An 18,691-nucleotide genomic window follows, 5' to 3' on the forward strand; every position below is an offset into this window, starting at 1 on the left:
AAGTCCCCGAGAAAAGAAGAAATATTTAAATTTCGAATTATAGGAACTTCAAAACTTACTCTTTTGAATACTTACTTGTTGAAAATTCGGAGCAGATTCTGTTCTGAACAGCTTGTACTTCGATTGGTGTACAGATCTGAATATATCTCCGATAAGGCTGAAATTCGGAGGTTAGATGGAAGAGACAGAGACGAACAACTTTGATGAAGAAAGTTTTTCGATCTGAGCTTCCGAACTAGACGTTTCGAGGCTTGAAAGTAGACGGATGTGCACAGGAACGGAAAAAAGATGCAGTGGGTGTGCGTTGGCTTGTTTGCGCAGCAGGGATGCTTCGGTGGCAGCAGGCTGGAAAGCAGGGCTGCAGGAAGGGGGGGCAGCAGGGGCTGCTGTGCAAGGTTGCAAGCACACGGGTGCTCGGGCTGCAGCGAAGGCTCGGCTAGCTCGGGCTAGGGGCTGCTTTGTGAATGAGTTTTGGTTTTCTGTTTTGTGGTTAGAGTCGTGCTGATAACGTGTTTAAGTATATTGGTATTGAGAGAGATTGATGAGAGAGATGTGTTCTTATTATTGAGAATAGGAGCCCTATATATAGGGATTACAAAGTGCTAGTTCTAATGTTACAAGGAATACCAATCCGTGTAGGATTAGGAAATCTAGAACCTTCTCTCCTATTGCTACTCCTAGTTTGATAAGGCACACTAATAGCTGATTTCCTTCAACAACAAGTAATTTTTATCTCCAGTGTACTTTCATCTCACCTGATGGACTTTGGTATGGAGTTAATAACATCGAGTAAGGGAGCTGACTCAAAAGAAATCGTAGAGCAGCTTCAATGGAATAGATTCTCTCAAGAAGAATATGCTGACATTGATACATTTATTGGCATTGAGAAAGGACCTCAAAACCAAGTTAAGCAATATGGTGAAGATAATGAAACCACTGGAGAGCAGATACAGACTCCAGATATACCACTGCCTGAAGATGGAATTCAGGAAGAAGGTCAGAAGACTCAGAACCATGAGATCTTTATGGGAATAATAGAGAACCTTCCTGCCATGTGATAACTGGTGAGGATCATCAAAGTGAATGAGAGGAGACAATGGAAATAGACTCGGTGCAACCAGAAAGTCAGAGTTTTCAGATTACAAGAGAAGAGCGTAGTCTAGGAAACTTAGAAGCTGACATGGAGAATCAGAAAAATGTTACATTTTCTCAAGAAGAATCCTTGGGCTTGATGTGCTTTGTGGAGCCAAGAAACCTCAAGAACTTTTTTGTTCATATGGAGAAGAGAATCATAATGATGAAGAGCCGACTAAGTTACAGGACATGATTGCACCAGATACCATAAAAAGTATTCTGGAAGAAGATCCAGATCCCCTCTCAGTTGCATATGATGGCAGTCCTGATGCCAAGCAGCCATATACTCTAGGTCAAAATTTCTCAATAATGGCTTTTATTTAACCTCTTAGTCTTTCAATTCCTATTATTGTTTCTGTTTTAGGCTTTGTTATTCATATCTGATCTGAGACCTTCGCTTGTAATTTTTCCTAAATTTTTTCTCCTAATGCAGGTGTTACTACACCAAAATTGACGTCTGTTCCCAGACCAGCTTCCAAGAAGTCGGCTCGGATTTCTAGGAAAAGAAACTGTGTCTTTGATGATATAGTAGTGCTGCCTAATGAGTAAGTGATGATTTACTGCTTCTTTAGATATGTTAAGTTGAAGTGTTCATGTTTTGCCTAAAAATTCAAATAATATTCGGTGCCTCCACCATTATCTGATGGAACACTTGGACATTTTTGTATTACAATGGATTAGTTGAGCAAGGAATGAAAAACCGTAATTTTGTTACAGGGCAATCAGGCAAAGTATACATGATGCTAGTGACTTGGTTGCTAAAAAGAAAGAAGTTCCCAAAAATGCCCATGCTGTTTGGAAAACTAATCGAGTTGGAAATCTTGCGCAGAATTTCTTGGAGCCATTGATATCTAGTGATTTAACTGTCATTTTTTTTTTGATACATTTACTGTCACTATTTCCTTTCTGGTTCATTAGTTATGAAACCATTCATAACTAGGGCTGTCAATTCCGACACGACCCGATAACACGACTCGAAACCCGCACGAAATAAAGCGGGTTGAACCCGCACGATTAAAAAGCGGGTCAGCCGTGGGTCAACCCGCCATGACCCATTTAATAAATGGGTCGGCCACGGGTCAACCCGCCAGCACGAAGTGAACCCGTATAACCCGATTATGTTATACTTCTTCTTGAAATTTTGGACGTTGGGAGTATTTGATCATAGGATTAGACAATTTGAAATATTTTGCTTTATAATTATTGGATTTAATTATTTATATTATTCGTCTTGTAGAGTTTTTAGTAAATTTAATCAATTTATGCATTTTTTTAATTAAATGGGTCACATTGTTAACCCTTAAATGGGTCACATTGTTAACCCTTAAATGGGTCATTTTGTTTAACACGACATGACCTATTTGTTAAATGGGTTAAGCAGGTTGGAAACGGGTAACCCGTTGAATAAATAGGTTGGGTTTGGGTTTAGATTTTTGACACGATTATTAAATGAGTTGGGTTTGGGTTTGTATCTTGCGACACGACAAATATCTTGACCCGACACGAACCCAACCCGACACGACCCATTGACAGCCCTATTCATAACCCTATTTCTGTGATTCTATTAGACGTTTCGCAAGAGCTTAGGTCCCTCTCATGCAAAAGGAAATTTAGGAAATTAAAGAGTACTCCCGAGAAGTTAGATTTGTTGGCCTGTTGAAGGACTGGTATATCAGAGCAAATAGAGGTTGTAAATACGGAAACTGTTGAACCTACAGAAGACTTAGATGTGTTGGAATATCCATGCACTGTCCAGACACACCTGTTCTTCGCTCAAAATCAATCAAATCATTTCATAGTCCAAGGAGTCCTGAAGTTGCTGATCTGAATGTAGTAAGACCTGAGACATCTGGAAGGATAGAAAAAGAACCGTCTATGGGAGCAGAGCAAACTTTCCCTTCTGGAAGCATGGAAGAAGTACAACCATCTCTAGATAGGGATGAAGAGCATGACTTCAATTTTTGAGCGAGGTAAAGTACTGAATAGAGTTTCCTAACTTGAACTCTAAGATGACTCGGCCTTATTGGTGGACAAGTGAAGGTGTGCTAATATGAATAATATATATAGATGCTGCAATATGTTATGCTGCTTAAGGCTCATTTACTTCTGGAATCAAATAGTTAACATTTTTTTTTTTTAATTTCTTTTATATGTATCAGGAAGCTGAATTTTGCGAAGGAGTTAATCCTGAACTCGGTAAGAACTCAAGGGTTTTTACTAGCTGACTTTTTTGTTTGATTTTTGTATTCTTTTATGCGTGAACTCTGGAACTTGTCTGTGTTGTAGATGGGTTTTCAGTGAGAACCAGGTACGGTGGATTCGCCTCCTGAGATTCTTTTGGCATATGTACATTGGTAAGTTTTTTCTTGAAAGCCCCATCTTCATATAATTGTTAAACTTTTGTGCATACAGAAAGGTGGCGAGGTACTTGCACAGGCACTTTACAGTTTGCAACAGTTGTAGAGAGGAAGAAGTGAACTTGTTGGAGGTTGCAGAACGAAGAACCAAGAAAGAAAGTGCAATGCTATTCTATGAGACACTGGTATGATCTGTGAATCTCTCTGTACCTTTTTCTGCGCCCTTCTTAGTTATTTCAATATTGTCAAGCGAAACGCATCCGGCACCTTTTATCTAACCTTGCACTTCAAACATGTTTAACCGCAAAGTTTTGAGTGTCTTCACAATAATACTTTTTTTTTTTTTCCCGGTTTGCAGGTGATGAAAACTAGAGGGTTTGTGGATGTGAAGCGAGCTGATCCCTACAGCGACATTCTATTCTGGAAACGTCCCAAATGGGAGCAAATGTGGGGAGATGATACAGCCCATAGAGTCAATTCTGAAAATATGTCCCTATGGCGATAGCTAGAATTAGAAATTGCACGACTAATCTATGGGGGCAACAGAGATGTTCCCCTGATCAGCAGCTGATCAGGGATTTTTGTTGACAACTCTCTAACTTTTTAAAAGATGAAAGCTGTCAACCGTCCGATTTCAATCGGACGGTGATTGACCATAAAACCCTGGTCAGCTGCTGACCAGGGGAACATGACTCATGGGGGCAATGTGTCATATTGTAGATTGGGAGTTGAGACAGAACAGATATATATGGTAGGACAGGTCTGAAATTTTGTGTAGCTTCTCTTGTTTCGAGAACTGGTATTATCATGTGAATTCAGATGAGTACGTTAGGGCATTATGCTATTTTCATTGTGGGATTACTGGAATCAAAATGGTCTGTGGGTATTCTTGACAATTTATCTCAGTGAATGCAACTGGTAAGTGACACGCAGTCAATTTGTTGTCCATACACGTGTCCATGATGACATCCAGCACATCAACAATTTTTGAGGTGGCATTTTTCACATGCGGTTACTTACCGAAGAAAAAAAATCTGGCAAGGCAACCCACAAATATACACAAGGAAAAGAGTTAAAATTGAACGAGACATTAATGGAAAGTTGGAAACTACCAAATACATCAGGATTCACGTGATGTGGTAATGTTGATTGAGTGATCTAGTATGAAATTTTGATGCCTAGTGTTTGAGTTACAAATTTCACTAGTCTGCGGCCAATATATTTGAGGCGAGAAAAATTCAGTTACCGTCTCCAAACTATTTTGCCAATGCCAATTTGATACCTGAACTCTCAAAAGTATCAATGTGATACCCAAAGACCTAAATTGGTATCAACGTGATACTTCCGTCCAAAATTTCTGACGGCGCCGTCTGTTTGCTGACGTGGCAAGCACATGGGTCTAAAAAAAAAGTGAAATGACCAATTTACCCTTTTTCTTTTTTGAGAAAAATTCATTTACCATCCCCAAACTATTTTGCCAAAGCCAATTTGATACCCGAACTCTCAAAAGTATCAATGTGATACCCAAATACCTAAATTGGTATCAACGTGATACTTCCATCCAAAATTCTGACGGCACTGTCTGTTTGCTGACGTGGCAAGCACATGGGTTCCAAAAAAAAGTGAAATGACCAATTTACCATTTTTTTTGTTAATTCATTTTTTCCCTTTTCTTTTCATTTCTTTTTCTTCCTTCTTCGTTCTTCTTCTTCTTCTTCTTCTTAGGGTTTCGCGGCGCCAAGCAGCTTGGGGCTGAAGCTTCCAATCGAACCCGATACCGGTCGAAGAACCTGTTGGTGCTGAGATGATCAACGACCCGTCGGCGTAAATTGGGGTCGCCGAGTTGTTGAGCGAGACGAGGCGTTCAGCTGGAAGGTACCGTGAGAGAGTGGCCGTCGAGCATGGTAGCGATCTTGGCGCCGAACGGGAGGGACTTGAGTGATCAGACAGGGAAAGCGATGGGAGGAGGTGGTTAAACCACACGAGTGCGAGGGAGATGGATTTGTAGCAGGAATTGGAGAGGATCTCGGCGGCGTTAGTGATGGTTTGGGCGGAGGAGAAGGAGAGGAGATAGAGAGAGGAGGAGAGAGAAGAAGAAGAAGAAGAAGAATAGCTAAAATGGCTTCCCTAGAACTGGACAGTCTTCCCTTCGGAGACCGTACGTACTCCGCCTCGACGACCACTCTCTCACGGTACCTTCCGGCTGAACGCCTCGTCTCGCTCAACAACTCGGCGGCCCCAATTTACGCCGATGGGTCGTTGATCATCCCAGCACCAGCAGGTTCTTCGACCAGTATCGGGTTCGATTGGGAGCTTCAGCCCCAAGCTGCTTGGTGCCGCGAAACCCTAAGAAGAAGAATAAGAAAATCCCAGAAGAAGAAGAAGGAAGAAAAAGAAATGAAAATAAAAGGAAAAAAATGAATTAACAAAAAAAGAGAGGGTAAATTGGTCATTTCACTTTTTTTGGGGACCCACGTGCTTGCCACGTCAGCAAACAGACGGCGCCGTCAGAATTTTGGACGGAAGTATCACGTTGATACCAATTTAGGTATTTGGGTATCACATTGATACTTTTGAGAGTTCAGGTATCAAATTGGCTTTGGAAAAATAGTTTGGGGATGGTAGATGAATTTTTCTAAAAAAAAAAAAAGGGTAAATTGGTCATTTCACTTTTTTTTGGGACCCATGTGCTTGCCATGTCAGCAAACAGACGGCGCCGTCAGAAATTTTGGACGAAAGTATCACGTTGATACCAATTTAGGTCTTTGGGTATCACATTGATACTTTTGAGAGTTCGGGTATCAAATTGGCCTTGGCAAAATAGTTTGGGGACAGTAGCTGAATTTTTCTCATTTGAGGCACACTTGAATTCGTGCGCCTGTGGTGTAGAATCAATCTAACTTTATTGAAATTCCTTAATGCAGGTCGACTCGAATATTAATTGAGTGGGTGTACTACGAATTCTAACTTAGTAACGTAATTGAAGTGATTTTGCCTCTCTCACGCGATAAAAAAGAATAAAAATAGAATATGTTACAAATCATTATCATATAGTAGGGTAATCCTTCAATAAATGGACTGGTAGAATTTGAATTTAAAAACACATTCCAAATTCCAAAATGAAACCATAAATAGGTATATAATCCATCATTGACCTCTTGCAAAATTGTGGTGGGGGGGGGGCCATTTTTATTTTGTTAATAATATTTCATCCCAAATCTTTGTACACTTTCTAAAATACCCTCAAAAGTCAGACTTTCTTTTTCTTCTTTTGGGTCTGTCCCTCTTCTCTCTCTCTCTCTCTCTCTCTCTTCTCCAGACAACGATCCCCTTCGTCTCTCCAAAATCACGACAACCCCTTCGTCTTTCCAAACCAGGTCAAAATCCCAACTTTTCATTACATGACCTTAATTTAGCTCTCACCATTACAGAGCGAGGGTTCAGAGTCTTCAGACCAAGATAAATCCCGGCAAGAAGAAGAAGCAAACCAGATCAGAAAATGACCTGAGATCTTTTTCTCTTCACCTCACCACAAGAAGCGGAGGAGCCTTCTCTCTCTCGCAACCATGTCGAGCCCAAGACCCTCACCGACGCCGTCCACCGTCCAAGACTGGCCCTGGCCCACCCAGCCGCAACAACTTCGGATCCGCCGACGTCAGCCCCTCCGGCCTCCTCGCATTCCCCGCCGGCAGCTCCATCTCCGTCATCGACACCCGCTCAATGAAGCTCGTCGTCTCCCTCCACTGAGCCTTCCAGCTCCCATCTCCTCGCCGCCGGCGACCGCCAGGGCGGCATCGCCCTCCTCGACCTCCGCCTCAAGTCGCGGGTCCTATATTGAGTAATGGGTTTGTGTAATGTGGGTTTTCAATGAATTGAGTTTTGAATAATTAGTGATTGAGTAATGGGTTTGCAATAGTTTTCCCCAAATTGAAGTACTGCTGTTCTATATTGAACTGGATTTTCAGTTAATCAAGTTTTACCTAATTAGTAATTGAGTAATGGGTTTGTGTAATGTGACACGTACTGGGTAGGGGAGGCTGCAGATGGGTTTCCTTTTGAAATAGTAGACAATGCCGGAGAGCAGACCATAATGCTCAGAAGAGAATTTGATGGAGAAATCATCAAAGTGGCTGTCGATATTCCTAATATTCCTACCGCTGACGACAATGATGATGAGGAGGAGAATGAAGACACTGGGATTCCAATGGTTGTGAGTGTTTCAATGGAGAAGAGACTGTTGTTGTCTGGAGAAGAAAGAGAGAAGAGGAAGAGTTGTCGTGATAGAGAGAAGGAAGAACAGACCCAAAAAGAAGAAAAAGAAAATCTGACTTTTGAGGGTATTTTAGGTAGCGCAAAACGACTAGGGATGAAATATTATTAAAAAACTGAAAGGGGGTGTGGTTTGCAATTTTTCACCCCCTCGTTGATTTATGTCTTTTGTCTCATATGGGGTTCCTGAAACTTACAGGGCATGCTAAAACCCACTTGACCGTTTCTTCTCCTCCCCAAACTCCGGTTTTCATTTCCTGCAATTCTCCAGTTTAGCAGTTTGCTTCAAACTTTGAAAGGTTGTAGTTGATAAACCAAAGCATGTTTTACTCACTGTGCCTCTTATCAAGAAAAGGGCGTTTAGGCTCCATATGAGCTGCTGCTTATTGTTTCAAAAAGCTCAAGAAGGCCCAGGTCACTGAAACTGACATCTCAGCCTCTATTGGTTTGTTTTTTTCTCTCAAAGATGAAACCTTTTCCCTGTTTTCTCAACAAAAGCATAGATTTTTGACATGGGTTTTCTGTTTAGCTTATTTGAGAGCCTACTTGTTAAGTTTTCTGTGATTGTGTTCCCTAATCTGTTTGGATTACTCTGTGTGTTTCATTTTCTACTTTTATGAATCTAATGTGGGAATGTGATCACTTGCTTAGATGTTCCATATTTGGTGGGTTAATCACTTCATGTTTCATTTGAAGTAGTCTCATTTTTGTCACCTTGTTTTTGGGTTTGTCATATGCTACTGTGATCAATGATTTGGCTGGTTTCTTGTGTGTTCTGTGAATGGTATGATAGGAAATTAGTGGGAATAATTGGTTGTTTGCAGAATCTAGAGGTGTGTATAGTTGTGTTATTAAGAATTTCTTTCATATGAAGATTTAGCAAGACGATATAAATTGGGGGGAAATGGTGTTCTTTTGGTGCTTATGGAGAATATTTTTGATTCTTGTAACTGTTCGCTTATGACCATTCACTTATACTGAAGAAAGGGTTCGCTTATTGGACTCTCAAAAATCCATATTGCTTAGCTAGCATATGCTACTGCTTTGCTGGGAAGTAGGAAAGTGGGAGACAAAACTTTGAAGTCTATAAAAATTCAATTGATGTTTTTAGCAGTAAGAATGTTTTGATATACTCTGTCAACTTGATAGGCTTTTTTTCCTGCTTTTATATCTAGAGTGGCACTTTTGGAATGCTGTCATTAATGTGTCTGAATCTTAAACATGACATCAATTATGTTTGGCTGATGACAATTACGCTGTTTCTATCGGCTTTTTAATATTGACAGTAACGCTTCATGCTATTTAGTACTGGCTAACGTTAAGCATCGTATATTCGTTTTCTGTTGTGCAGATAAAATTTTGAAGGATGATTGGGATGTCATCGCATATAGGGTACTGGCCGGCCTACCTTCTTCTTGGTGTTGTTCGGATATACTCGAAAAAAGTTGAATACCTTTTTGATGTCTGCCATGAGGTGCTAACTGACATCAACAAGTTTGTCGTTAGCACAAAAGAGAAGGGAGACACAGATACGTTTCTTGCGCCTTAGGACTCTGTTACTCTACCAGAGAGGTTTGAACTTGATGCATTTGATTAGGGGATCCCTGAAGATGTCAGTGGGTAAGATATGTAGCTTAAAACCATGTAGTCAGTGATATTCTGCGTCTAGTCATCATAATTAACATGTAATTTTCCCTTGCTTTTCAGGGGAAATGTAGTATCCTACGAAGCTATCACGCTTAAAGGTATTAGATTTGTGGTCTTGAATGTTCTTTTATATTATTCTATTTGAATATAATCTTAACAGTTCAGCATGATGTGAAACAGATTGTCCAAAGGGAAATGTAGTACAATTTTCCTCAGATATGGCAATTCGAATGCTCATTGACTATTTTGTTATTTTCCTTTAGCATGATATCTTTACCTCTTTAACTTGTCATGAGGGTCTCTTTTCTACTTTTCAGTCCTCAGCAGCATTTCTTTTCAACTCATGCATTTTCTCATTACAAACAGTTCTTAATGATTTCCAAGTTACTTGTTCACGTGTTTATTGCTTTAATCAAGTTTCATCACGTTTAGTCCCCTGATATGTCAGCTTGTGTATGTGCGGTATGATTATGAGGAATTTGGTGTCTGCCATGGTATCTTTAATTTTTGCCACTTGCATTCCTGTTAGAGAGTGTTTCTGTGGAAAGCTTATAAATTCTATACATCCTATCTTCTTTTCAGTATTTCTGTATTTTCCATTGATGTAATTTAGCAAAGTATTTTTGTCTTCAGTGTACTTTCATTTGACGGGATGGAATTGGATATGGAGTTAAGGACGTTGAGGATTGGAGCTAACCCAGAAGTAAACATGGAGATTCCTCAAGAGAGTAGGTTCTCTCAAGAAGAAACTAATGGAGAACAGATAAAGGTTCCGGATATAGCATTGTCTGAAGATGGGACTCTAATAGAAGCAAGGCAGGAAAAGAGGAAAAAGGTCTGAACCATTTGGTGAAGATCACGAAACCAATGGGGAGCAAATAAACGCTCCTGCTGTAGTCCAATCTGTTGATGGAATTCAAGAAGAAGCAAGCATGGAACTTCCTGTCATGTTACATCATCTAGTGAAAGTCACCACATTATTCGAGAGGAGATTATCATGCAATCAGAAAACCAGATGTGTCCAGTTACAAGAGAAGACCACAATCTAAGCAACTTGGAAGCCGACAGGGGAAACCTGACAAGTTGTACATACACCTGCTCAAGAAGAGAACTGATAAGTCTTGTGACTTAAAGAAACCTCAAAAAACCTGTTTGTTCATATGAGGAAGAGAATCATAAGGATGGAGAGCCAACAAAGTTACAGGACACGATTCCACCAGATAATGTGAAATGTCAAATTACTGCTGGAAAAGATTCAGAGGCTTTAGGTAAAAATATCTCATTTCCTAAATGATCTTACATATTCAATTGGTATAATAGTTCTTCAACCCATGGTGTTGCTTTAGCACACTAATATTCAGAGTTAATATTTTCTGCTTAGTAATACTGTTCTGTGTTTTATCATATGCTTTTAGTATGCTGAGTAATACTCTTGATGTGGTGTTGCTTTAGCACACTAATATTCAGAGTTGTTAATATTTTCTGCTCAGTAACACTCTTCTGTGTTTAATCATATGCTTTTAATGTATATCTGAACTGAAACTTTCACTTGTATGACAATTTTGTTCTAACTAGACATGCCTAACATGACAGTGAATAGTAGGTGACCCGATGACCCAACGGGTGGACTTGATCTAAGGTTCCTCTTGTACATAATTTAATGCTTTATATGTAGTTCAATCACTTCAATAACAAGTACTTGCAAAAAATGGTGCCCTTTTATGTCATTGACACTTTCTGAATGACGGATTAGCCTGTCTAACTAGCCAAACTGAAATAGAAATCAAGATACTGTTGAAACTTTCACTCCGTCTTTATATGAGATGGTCGGGTTAGTATATTAAACATGTTGGCCCATGGTTTTTGAAAATTTTACATTACAACCGGATTTATTCACACACTATGGTACAAGAAGCAGTTGTTTACCAATATAACATAACGCGCGCGCGCCAAAAAAAAAAAAAGTCTTGATGCTCTGGTTCATAAACTTCAACCATGCTAAAATAAATTTATTACAACAGTTCGACTTTGCTGAGCTCATAAATAAAGGAAATACATAATCTTTGCATGTAAGAAGCAGATCAAGAAAAATCATCAACCACGCTAAAATCATGGGTTTTCAGTTTACTAACGATGACATTATGGATTCAAATTTGGTAGGAGAAGGTTGGGGGAAGAGAATCTAAATCGATTAATTATGGATATCAATCCTAATTCTTTTTCCAAAACAGATATCCCAATATTAAGGGGGTGAGATTATATTATACCAAATTGGAGCCCCTCCCTAAAGCAAGATAGATTTTTATACAAAGCAATATAGGCTGGATTTCTATACAGCCAATAAATGGATTCGGATCCTCCCTATATTGCTTTGCAACCATTAATATTAATGCTGAAGCAATAGATTTCTATACAGCAATAAATGGATTTGGATCCTCGTCAGCAATAAGTATGCGCACTTCAGTGCCCTTATAAAAGTAAAACGTTGGGAGTTCTCTGTCGAAATTAGGGTTTAGAGGTATATGCCATGGCGTGGTGTAGACGGCGGTGTATTGCGATATTAGGAGATTTTGCAACTAGAAAAACAGCGGCGGGGGCAACGTCAACGATAGCAAGCAAGTGGGAGAAGGAGACGAAGAAAACTAGCATGTTTTCTGAATTAATCAGAAGAAATTCTGCTACTTTAGCACCACTTATGGTGGAGGAGAAAGACAAGAATAGAACCATGAAAGAAGAAAGATCGAAGAGTAAGTCTCTCTACTTATGTTTTGAGGAGCAGATAACTCGTTTTAATGTTGCTCACGTTATTCAATCTATAGAATTGAGCCACGTGTTGGCAGCACCAACTGATGGTGATCATGGATGCGATGAACTTAAGTTAGGTGAGGTTGCTTATAGATTCGGACCGGACACTTATGTTCCCTGCAGGATGAGCAATAGTGTCATCGGCTCCAAAATTATTTTCTCCGGTGGCATGGTATTTAACAGAGAGGAAAGCAGTACTACTCCTCCTCCCAAGACGACTTTGAGTAAAGAAGTTTGTGTGTTTGAGACAGCTCCAAGAATAGATCCAAATCCGACATTGCAGCCCTCCCAAGTGTTTAAGACTAGTAGACCCGATCCCTTCCTAGCAGAGGTGGGTGGCGAACTATATTGTTTCGGTGGCCCATGTTACTCTGAGTCCTTCGAGGTATTTGACAAGACACATGAGAAATGGTTGCCTCTGGATGTGCCTCCTAAGAGATATCCCTACAGTGTCTGTCATGCAATTTTGGGAAACAAAATGTTACTCTGGGTAAAAAATCAGACCGGAGTAGTCGGGTTTGACGTCGCTCAACCGGAAAAAGGATGGACAGAGTTGGACTCTTGTTTGGGAAGCTGCATTCCCTATGTTAATGGTTATGATCAACTATTTGTCAAGTTGAAGTCTCATCGTGGTGATGGTTTTCTAATGTTCTCTTGTAATTTAGAACAACCTCAGACTGTCAGAGTCTTTCACATTTCGCATGAATGTGATTCTATGAAACCTATGGAACCTCTGCAGCTGCCAAAATTGCCTCATAAATTTCCTGTACCACAACGATGTCAGTTTTTTCATCTAGAAGATAATAAAGTCGGCCTTGTTTTCTTCCATGACCGTCGTGAGTATTTTTATGAGGATTATGATTATTTTTCTCTTGGTGATGATGATGACGATGATGATGATGAGGATGATGTGAACGAGGAAGAGCAGGGGGAGGGGGAGGAAGAGGAAGAGGAAGAGGAAGAGGAAGAGGAAGAGGAAGAGGAGGAGGAGGAGGAGGAGGATGTTAGCAGGGTGAGAACTCTTGTCATAATATTTGAATACGAAATTGCGGAGAAATCCATGGACATCAAGTACAAATTGCTCACCATTCGCTGCCTGGAATACTCTACCCACCCTCCTGAAGAAGGTAGGATCACCGATTCAACCCTTATTGGCGCTTATGTGATCTAACTATATATTGTTTGAGAGTTAATTATACGTGTTTATGTTTTATATTCAAGATCATATTCTTGACTTCTAAATGGATTCATGATGCTTAGTTACTTTAATTTATTATTTGTTTACGTGGTCACGTAATGTTGAACTTCATCATGATGATGATGATCTGCCAAACATCTCAAACTTATTGTTCCCTAAAGTCTGTCATTGTTTATTTGCAAGGCTCTTTAGTGTTGGCTTATTAGCCTTCGCAGAAGCCCAAGTTATCTTTGATAGCTACTCATGAATCATAATCTAAACCAAAAGCATAAAACAAACCATATGCTATGTGCTGTTTCGTATATAGAATGATGATACTCAATGACTATGAAAACAACAAAGTAATTAACCGTTACTTTCACTCTTTCTGTGATCTGCCGCGAGTTTTGGGGTTTTAATATCAGTAAATGATTCAAGGATTCATTTATTTAAGCATAAAAACCAGTGTTAAATCACTAAGCAGAACCTTTCAATTGGGGATTGAGCCTTGAGTAAAACACTATGAGCATTGAGCGGAATGATTGACCGAAAGATTAACAAATTTCGGGTCAAGTTGTGACAGTGATTTTCTAATAGCTACAAAAGAGAATTGCAATGGCTACTCATGGTTAGCGCCAGCACTGATTTATCATCGCCAATGGTTCAATATTTGCTTCGCAAAACATGCAGTGGCCAAAATTGTTTATGCAAAACTTGTCGGTCGCTAATAGTTCAATATTTGTTTTGGAAAAAGGTGTCGTCGCTCAAAATTGCTTCAGCAATATAATGCCGTGCATTAATTTTGTCACCTTATCCTCCTTTACATAAACACGAGCTCTAGACATTATATTTGATAAGAAAAAAATAGAAATCGATCAATTTGCTCAACTCTCGCGAGCCTCTCTTTCTGTTTCTCAATCTTGCCATCGACGCCAATACTCTTGAGATGCTACCATCATCCTCATCAGGATCTCACTCTTGAGGGTCAATAAAAAGAAATGGTGATTTCCGATTCAACCTGCTATTTATCTTCATAATGCGAGTACTGTTGTTCATATTGACCCGATCAGAACAAATGGTTGCCTCTTCATGTGCCTCCGAAGTATCCCAAATTCTTACATACAATTGTAGGCACCAAAATCATACTCCGGAGTTCTGAGTAGAAATCAGAACGTGACCCACCGGAAAAAATGATGGACAAATTTGCACCCTAGTTTGTCAAGCTTTGTTCCCTTTTGTTTAGATTTCAAGTTTATCCATGGTGGTGATTTCCATGGCCTAGTGTTCTTCTAGGATTTGCTATCTAAGAAAGTAAAAGTCTTCGTTATATCGAATGAATGTGATTCTTTAAAATCTATGGAACCACTGCAGCTGCCGGAGTTGCCTCCTAAGTTGTGTAATTTAGAAGGATATGGACATAGATTTGTTCATGTAGGATGTCAAAAGTTTCTGAACTAAAATATGAGCATCGTAAACTTTGATTGTCTCGTGCCTGCTTGAATTACGTACTGTGACTTCTGTTTTTTTCAATTGTTGTTTCAGCTCTTTTATTCGGTTCATCGACTTTAATAGTATATATGATGAATACCTAAAATTAAGACCTGATCGAAGCGAGCTAGAAACAAGAAGGATTTGGATGCCTTAATTGGTCTGTCTACATAACCCAATTCATGCGGGAATTATATATGTAATGTATAGGATTGGCATGAATCCAGAGCTCTAGCCACATGACATCTTTGCAACATTTGATCAATCACCTCTAGGCTCTAAGCCATTTCCCTAGAGCTTCCAGTGCAGTACCGTAGCCACATCTTTGACCTATCACAACAAAAGAAACAAAGAAGAAAATTGCAGTACTAGTATTGAAAGTATTTAATATGACTAGAATTTTATGTTTATTTATTTCAGACGTACGCAAGTTGTAATACAAGGAGAGCCACACTGGTCTCCCTTATATTTATTGTCAAACTATGCACGTAACATGAGACTGAAAATAAAGAGTACATTTGCATATGAAAATTAAGATGATAGAAACTTCGGATTGGAACCAGCTGTTATATATATGGATGTAGTGCTCATACGGAGAAGTCGGGAGAAAGACCAAAATCAACATCCCACAACTCAAAGTTTCCTTTGACAAAATCATAGTAGCCCCCCTTTAATCCGAGGGTCTTGTTCACCAACCCGTCTCTTACAAAAGGATAGCTCAGCAGATTTCCAATGGAAACGTTCACAGCCTCCTGCAACATTTCATACAATCCACGCACACATTCACACTCCAAAATACATTCAAAGTTACTGCATAAAACTGCTCATACAACTAAGAAAGCACTTTTATTTGTTCCTATCAAACATTATATTGTGCTGTTAATCGTTTAGAAATGCTTTTGGCAGTTCTAGAAGCAGTGTCAAATGAATAAGTAGTAGCACAGCAGAAAATTTATTAAGGAGTGAAAGAATCGAGCTTTGTTTATCTATAATTACGTACCTTTTCACAGTGAGTGCATAGTTCAGGGAAGGAAGCACCTTCATGTAGTGCCTTCACCTTGTTCTTGGCAGCTTGGCCAATTTTGACCCAGTCTTCTATGAAGTCACTGCATATATACATAAATGTCCATGCATCTCTCAGTCAAGAACAAGTTAATCCATGTTAAATGTTCAACAAGAAGTTGACTACGGCTTACGTGGAAGTTGGTCCATCATCTGGAAAAGACAGGAGTCCCTTAATTCCACCACAAGCGCTGTGCCCGATCACCACAATGTATGAAACCTATATTTACATACATGATCTATAGCTTAATTATATAAGAACTGGAAAGTGTATGCAAAAGAAGAAGAAGAATAAGACCTTTAGATTAGATGAGTACCTTCAGATGCCAGACAGCATACTCAATGGCCGACCCAACTCCGGCGTACCTGACCTGTTTGGCTGTTTAAGCGACGTAATCCCAGATCAAGATTTAGATAAGAAATGGGAGAAATAAATTGGGTGATGAGACTGAATTTGTGGTGGATTTAAGGGTAGGTACCTTATCAAATGGAGGGACCATATTTGCAACATTACGGACCACAAAAGCCTCACCAGGCTGCATATCCAAAGTGTGGGATGGGCAAACCCGGGAATCCGAGCATGCAAACAACATAAACTATAATAACAAAAGAAAATTATGTTATTGATTATTAAAATAATTACCCAGATGAATTAGGAAAAAGAAAAGAAAAAAAAGACATATGATCGATCACAGCAGACATTTTGGGGGGCTTTATCCATACCTTGGGGGCTTGACCTTTGGCAAGTTCACCATATAGCGCTGGGTTTGTGCTGCGAATTCGGGAGAAACAAACATCCTGATAAAAACAAAAGGCTTTGTCGTCCTAGTGACTTAGAATAAGAGATTGAAGGAGATGATGCATACTCATATTTCTCTTTCTTGAAGTTAATGAAGCCGCTTTTGATTCTCTCCACGGGATCAAAGGGTTTGGTGCCGGCGTCGGCTGTTGCCAACTGAGCAGTAATCTGCTCCACTTTCGAAGCTGCAACTGTTTTCAGGTCACCCTTCTCACTGCAACATTAATTTAACCCATTTGGATTAAGCTACTTACAACAAGGTTCATACATGTGCTTGAGAAGATGGATGTGCTTAATTTACAGAGATGGGAAAGACCTGAGTAGTTTCTGAAGAGCTGCAATGGCCTCCTCGTAGTTCTTCCCCATATCTTCAGCCTAGAAATGTTGCCAATTGTAACGTAGATTAATTAACAAAGAACTTAATTTTTCACCAAACAATATACAGCATGCTCATAACAATGTGATTCTGAAACATATATGATATATGCTAGCCGTTACTAATCGATATATGACTATGCGAGAGGTTTAATATGGGACGAGAACGTTTCAAAATTAATTTGCATGCATAACATAACCTACCTTTAATTTCTTTACCAAGCTAGCTAGTGGCTCCTTTCATGCATTAACTTAGCTCATCTATACTATTATTAAGAGAAGAGGTGTTATTAGTCAAAACTGATTTTTTTTACCTTTATAACCCTCAAATATTAAAATATCATGGATTACATTTTAACATTAGGGATAAAAATGTAAAAAGTAAAATAAAACAATAAAAAAATAAAATAAAAGAAAATAACTATTTTAAACTCTCCACTCTCAGAATTATAACTCCCCACTACTCTCACACTCATCGGGTGTGTGGACATTTTCTAGTATTTATAAACCAAGCTATTGCTTTTCATTATACCACAATATTGAATATCGAGTAGATATTAATTAAGTGTTCATAGTTTGTACCATACAAGTGTAATTTGTATATTGAATCCAAACCACACACGTGTGATCAACTCATGCGTAATGGTAGAGTCGTGAGGTAACAAATAGGGTCGTGAATTAATGTATAGCGGCCACGTGGTCCCATGATTATAAACTAGCTGTGTGACAGTAATTCAACACAAAATGATCAAGCAGATGGTAATCAAACATGTGGAAAGCAAAATCATATCTGGAACACTTCATTGATAACAACAGCTCTAATGCAGACCATATCTAGGGTTACGGTAGTAACACTTTTTTCATGTACGTTATATGCATGGTTCAAAATGTAAACCAGAGCGAGCAAGGAAGGGGAAGAGTGAAAACTACCGGAACAGGGGATGGAACGGTGAAAACGGGCTTGTTTTGAATGAGGTTTGGGGGGGATCTGGAAGACGTAACGCACAACAATGTAGGTTTCCTGGGGTTGAATGAGTTAGGTTGAGAAGATGGAGAGAGGCCGGAAGAGGTGGAGGCGGAGGTGGTGAGGCGAACGGTGTTGATAATCGAAGTCGCAGACATTGTGAGCAAAGGACCTTGGTCGTGCCTTGGCTTTATACTACTGCAAACTTATCGAACCAATTCCCACATATATTGACTGACCATCTCTGGATGAAAGTGAAAGCTCGGTGAATGAGAGCTTCTAACCTTCAAGGATGAGGTTTGGACGTTGTAGATCACTCAATATCTCCTCGATTGCCACTTCTATGGTCATAGATAATCGTCGTGTCATCCAACATCATCTTCGTAAATTGCTTGATCTACATGCAGAGGAAAATGAAACCAAATTAAAGGGGCAGTTTACCACGTGGAGTTTCGGCATTGGCCACCTCGCAAGTTCATATATTTACCATGCGACTGTCATGCCACTGGTTCCTATGATGGATCCAAATTAATCGTGAAATTATGTATAATGTAGTCACTCTTGAATGTAGTTTAGAGGAGTTAGATGCATTCCATTTTTGTTAATTCAATTGT

General features: G+C 39.5%; 3 protein-coding genes and 1 long non-coding RNA gene across 7 annotated transcripts; 3 read left to right on the forward strand and 1 right to left on the reverse strand.

The window, feature by feature from the left end:
- Window positions 1-1,177: 1,177 nt before the first annotated feature.
- On the forward strand, window positions 1,178-3,099 carry LOC112185282 (sister chromatid cohesion 1 protein 2-like). Its single transcript, XM_040513644.1, has 4 exons — window positions 1,178-1,426; window positions 1,568-1,679; window positions 1,852-1,988; window positions 2,891-3,099. Exons 1-4 carry the CDS (start codon window positions 1,324-1,326, stop codon window positions 3,097-3,099), a joined length of 561 nt encoding a protein of 186 aa, XP_040369578.1. The 5' UTR covers window positions 1,178-1,323.
- LOC112185494 (sister chromatid cohesion 1 protein 2-like) lies at window positions 2,709-3,996 on the forward strand. Its single transcript, XM_040513645.1, has 4 exons — window positions 2,709-3,330; window positions 3,421-3,442; window positions 3,547-3,676; window positions 3,850-3,996. Exons 1-4 carry the CDS (start codon window positions 3,285-3,287, stop codon window positions 3,994-3,996), a joined length of 345 nt encoding a protein of 114 aa, XP_040369579.1. The 5' UTR covers window positions 2,709-3,284.
- Window positions 3,997-6,739: 2,743 nt separating this feature from the next.
- LOC112186864 lies at window positions 6,740-10,981 on the forward strand. 3 transcript variants are annotated; one of them, XR_002930921.2, is made up of 4 exons: window positions 6,740-8,205; window positions 9,112-9,380; window positions 9,468-9,505; window positions 10,041-10,981. It is a non-coding gene; the product is annotated as an uncharacterized LOC112186864 (long non-coding RNA). The 3 variants fall into 3 exon arrangements; XR_002930922.2 differs by having other exon boundaries at window positions 6,740-8,174; XR_005806132.1 differs by having other exon boundaries at window positions 6,740-9,380.
- Window positions 10,982-14,944: 3,963 nt separating this feature from the next.
- LOC112186861 (carbonic anhydrase 2) lies at window positions 14,945-18,250 on the reverse strand. Of its 2 annotated transcripts, XM_024325404.2 has the most exons (10): window positions 17,318-17,371; window positions 17,055-17,113; window positions 16,806-16,952; window positions 16,663-16,711; window positions 16,419-16,535; window positions 16,257-16,310; window positions 16,074-16,159; window positions 15,878-15,983; window positions 15,471-15,629; window positions 14,945-15,207 (listed from the first exon to the last, which is right to left on the reverse strand). In XM_024325404.2, the coding sequence occupies exons 2-10, from the start codon at window positions 17,102-17,104 to the stop codon at window positions 15,169-15,171; spliced, it is 807 nt and encodes a 268-aa protein (XP_024181172.1). In that variant the 5' UTR covers window positions 17,105-17,113; window positions 17,318-17,371; the 3' UTR covers window positions 14,945-15,168. The 2 variants fall into 2 exon arrangements, with proteins under 2 accessions (XP_024181172.1, XP_024181171.2); XM_024325403.2 differs by lacking the exons at window positions 14,945-15,207; window positions 17,318-17,371 and adding an exon at window positions 18,044-18,250 and having other exon boundaries at window positions 15,268-15,629.
- Window positions 18,251-18,691: the final 441 nt, after the last annotated feature.

The sequence above is a fragment of the Rosa chinensis genome, chromosome 2, assembly GCF_002994745.2.
Source record: "Rosa chinensis cultivar Old Blush chromosome 2, RchiOBHm-V2, whole genome shotgun sequence".
NCBI lineage: Eukaryota > Viridiplantae > Streptophyta > Magnoliopsida > Rosales > Rosaceae > Rosa > Rosa chinensis.

Bases quoted from the DNA above. Each gene is read 5' to 3' on its own strand.
- LOC112185494 (XM_040513645.1), top strand. From the start codon at position 3,285: ATGTATCAGGAAGCTGAATTTTGCGAAGGAGTTAATCCTGAACTCG. The intron at 3,331-3,420 runs GTAAGAACTCAA...TCTGTGTTGTAG, and splicing joins AGGAGTTAATCCTGAACTCG to ATGGGTTTTCAGTGAGAACC. The intron at 3,677-3,849 runs GTATGATCTGTG...CCCGGTTTGCAG, and splicing joins TGCTATTCTATGAGACACTG to GTGATGAAAACTAGAGGGTT.
- LOC112186861 (XM_024325403.2), bottom strand. From the start codon at position 18,235: ATGTCTGCGACTTCGATTATCAACACCGTTCGCCTCACCACCTCCGCC. The intron at 16,536-16,662 runs GTATGGATAAAG...TTGTTATTATAG, and splicing joins CCAAAGGTCAAGCCCCCAAG to TTTATGTTGTTTGCATGCTC. The intron at 16,160-16,256 runs GTACTCATCTAA...ATGTAAATATAG, and splicing joins ATGCTGTCTGGCATCTGAAG to GTTTCATACATTGTGGTGAT.
- LOC112185282 (XM_040513644.1), top strand. From the start codon at position 1,324: ATGATTGCACCAGATACCATAAAAAGTATTCTGGAAGAAGATCCAGAT. The intron at 1,680-1,851 runs GTAAGTGATGAT...ATTTTGTTACAG, and splicing joins ATAGTAGTGCTGCCTAATGA to GGCAATCAGGCAAAGTATAC. The intron at 1,989-2,890 runs GTGATTTAACTG...TGCACTGTCCAG, and splicing joins CTTGGAGCCATTGATATCTA to ACACACCTGTTCTTCGCTCA.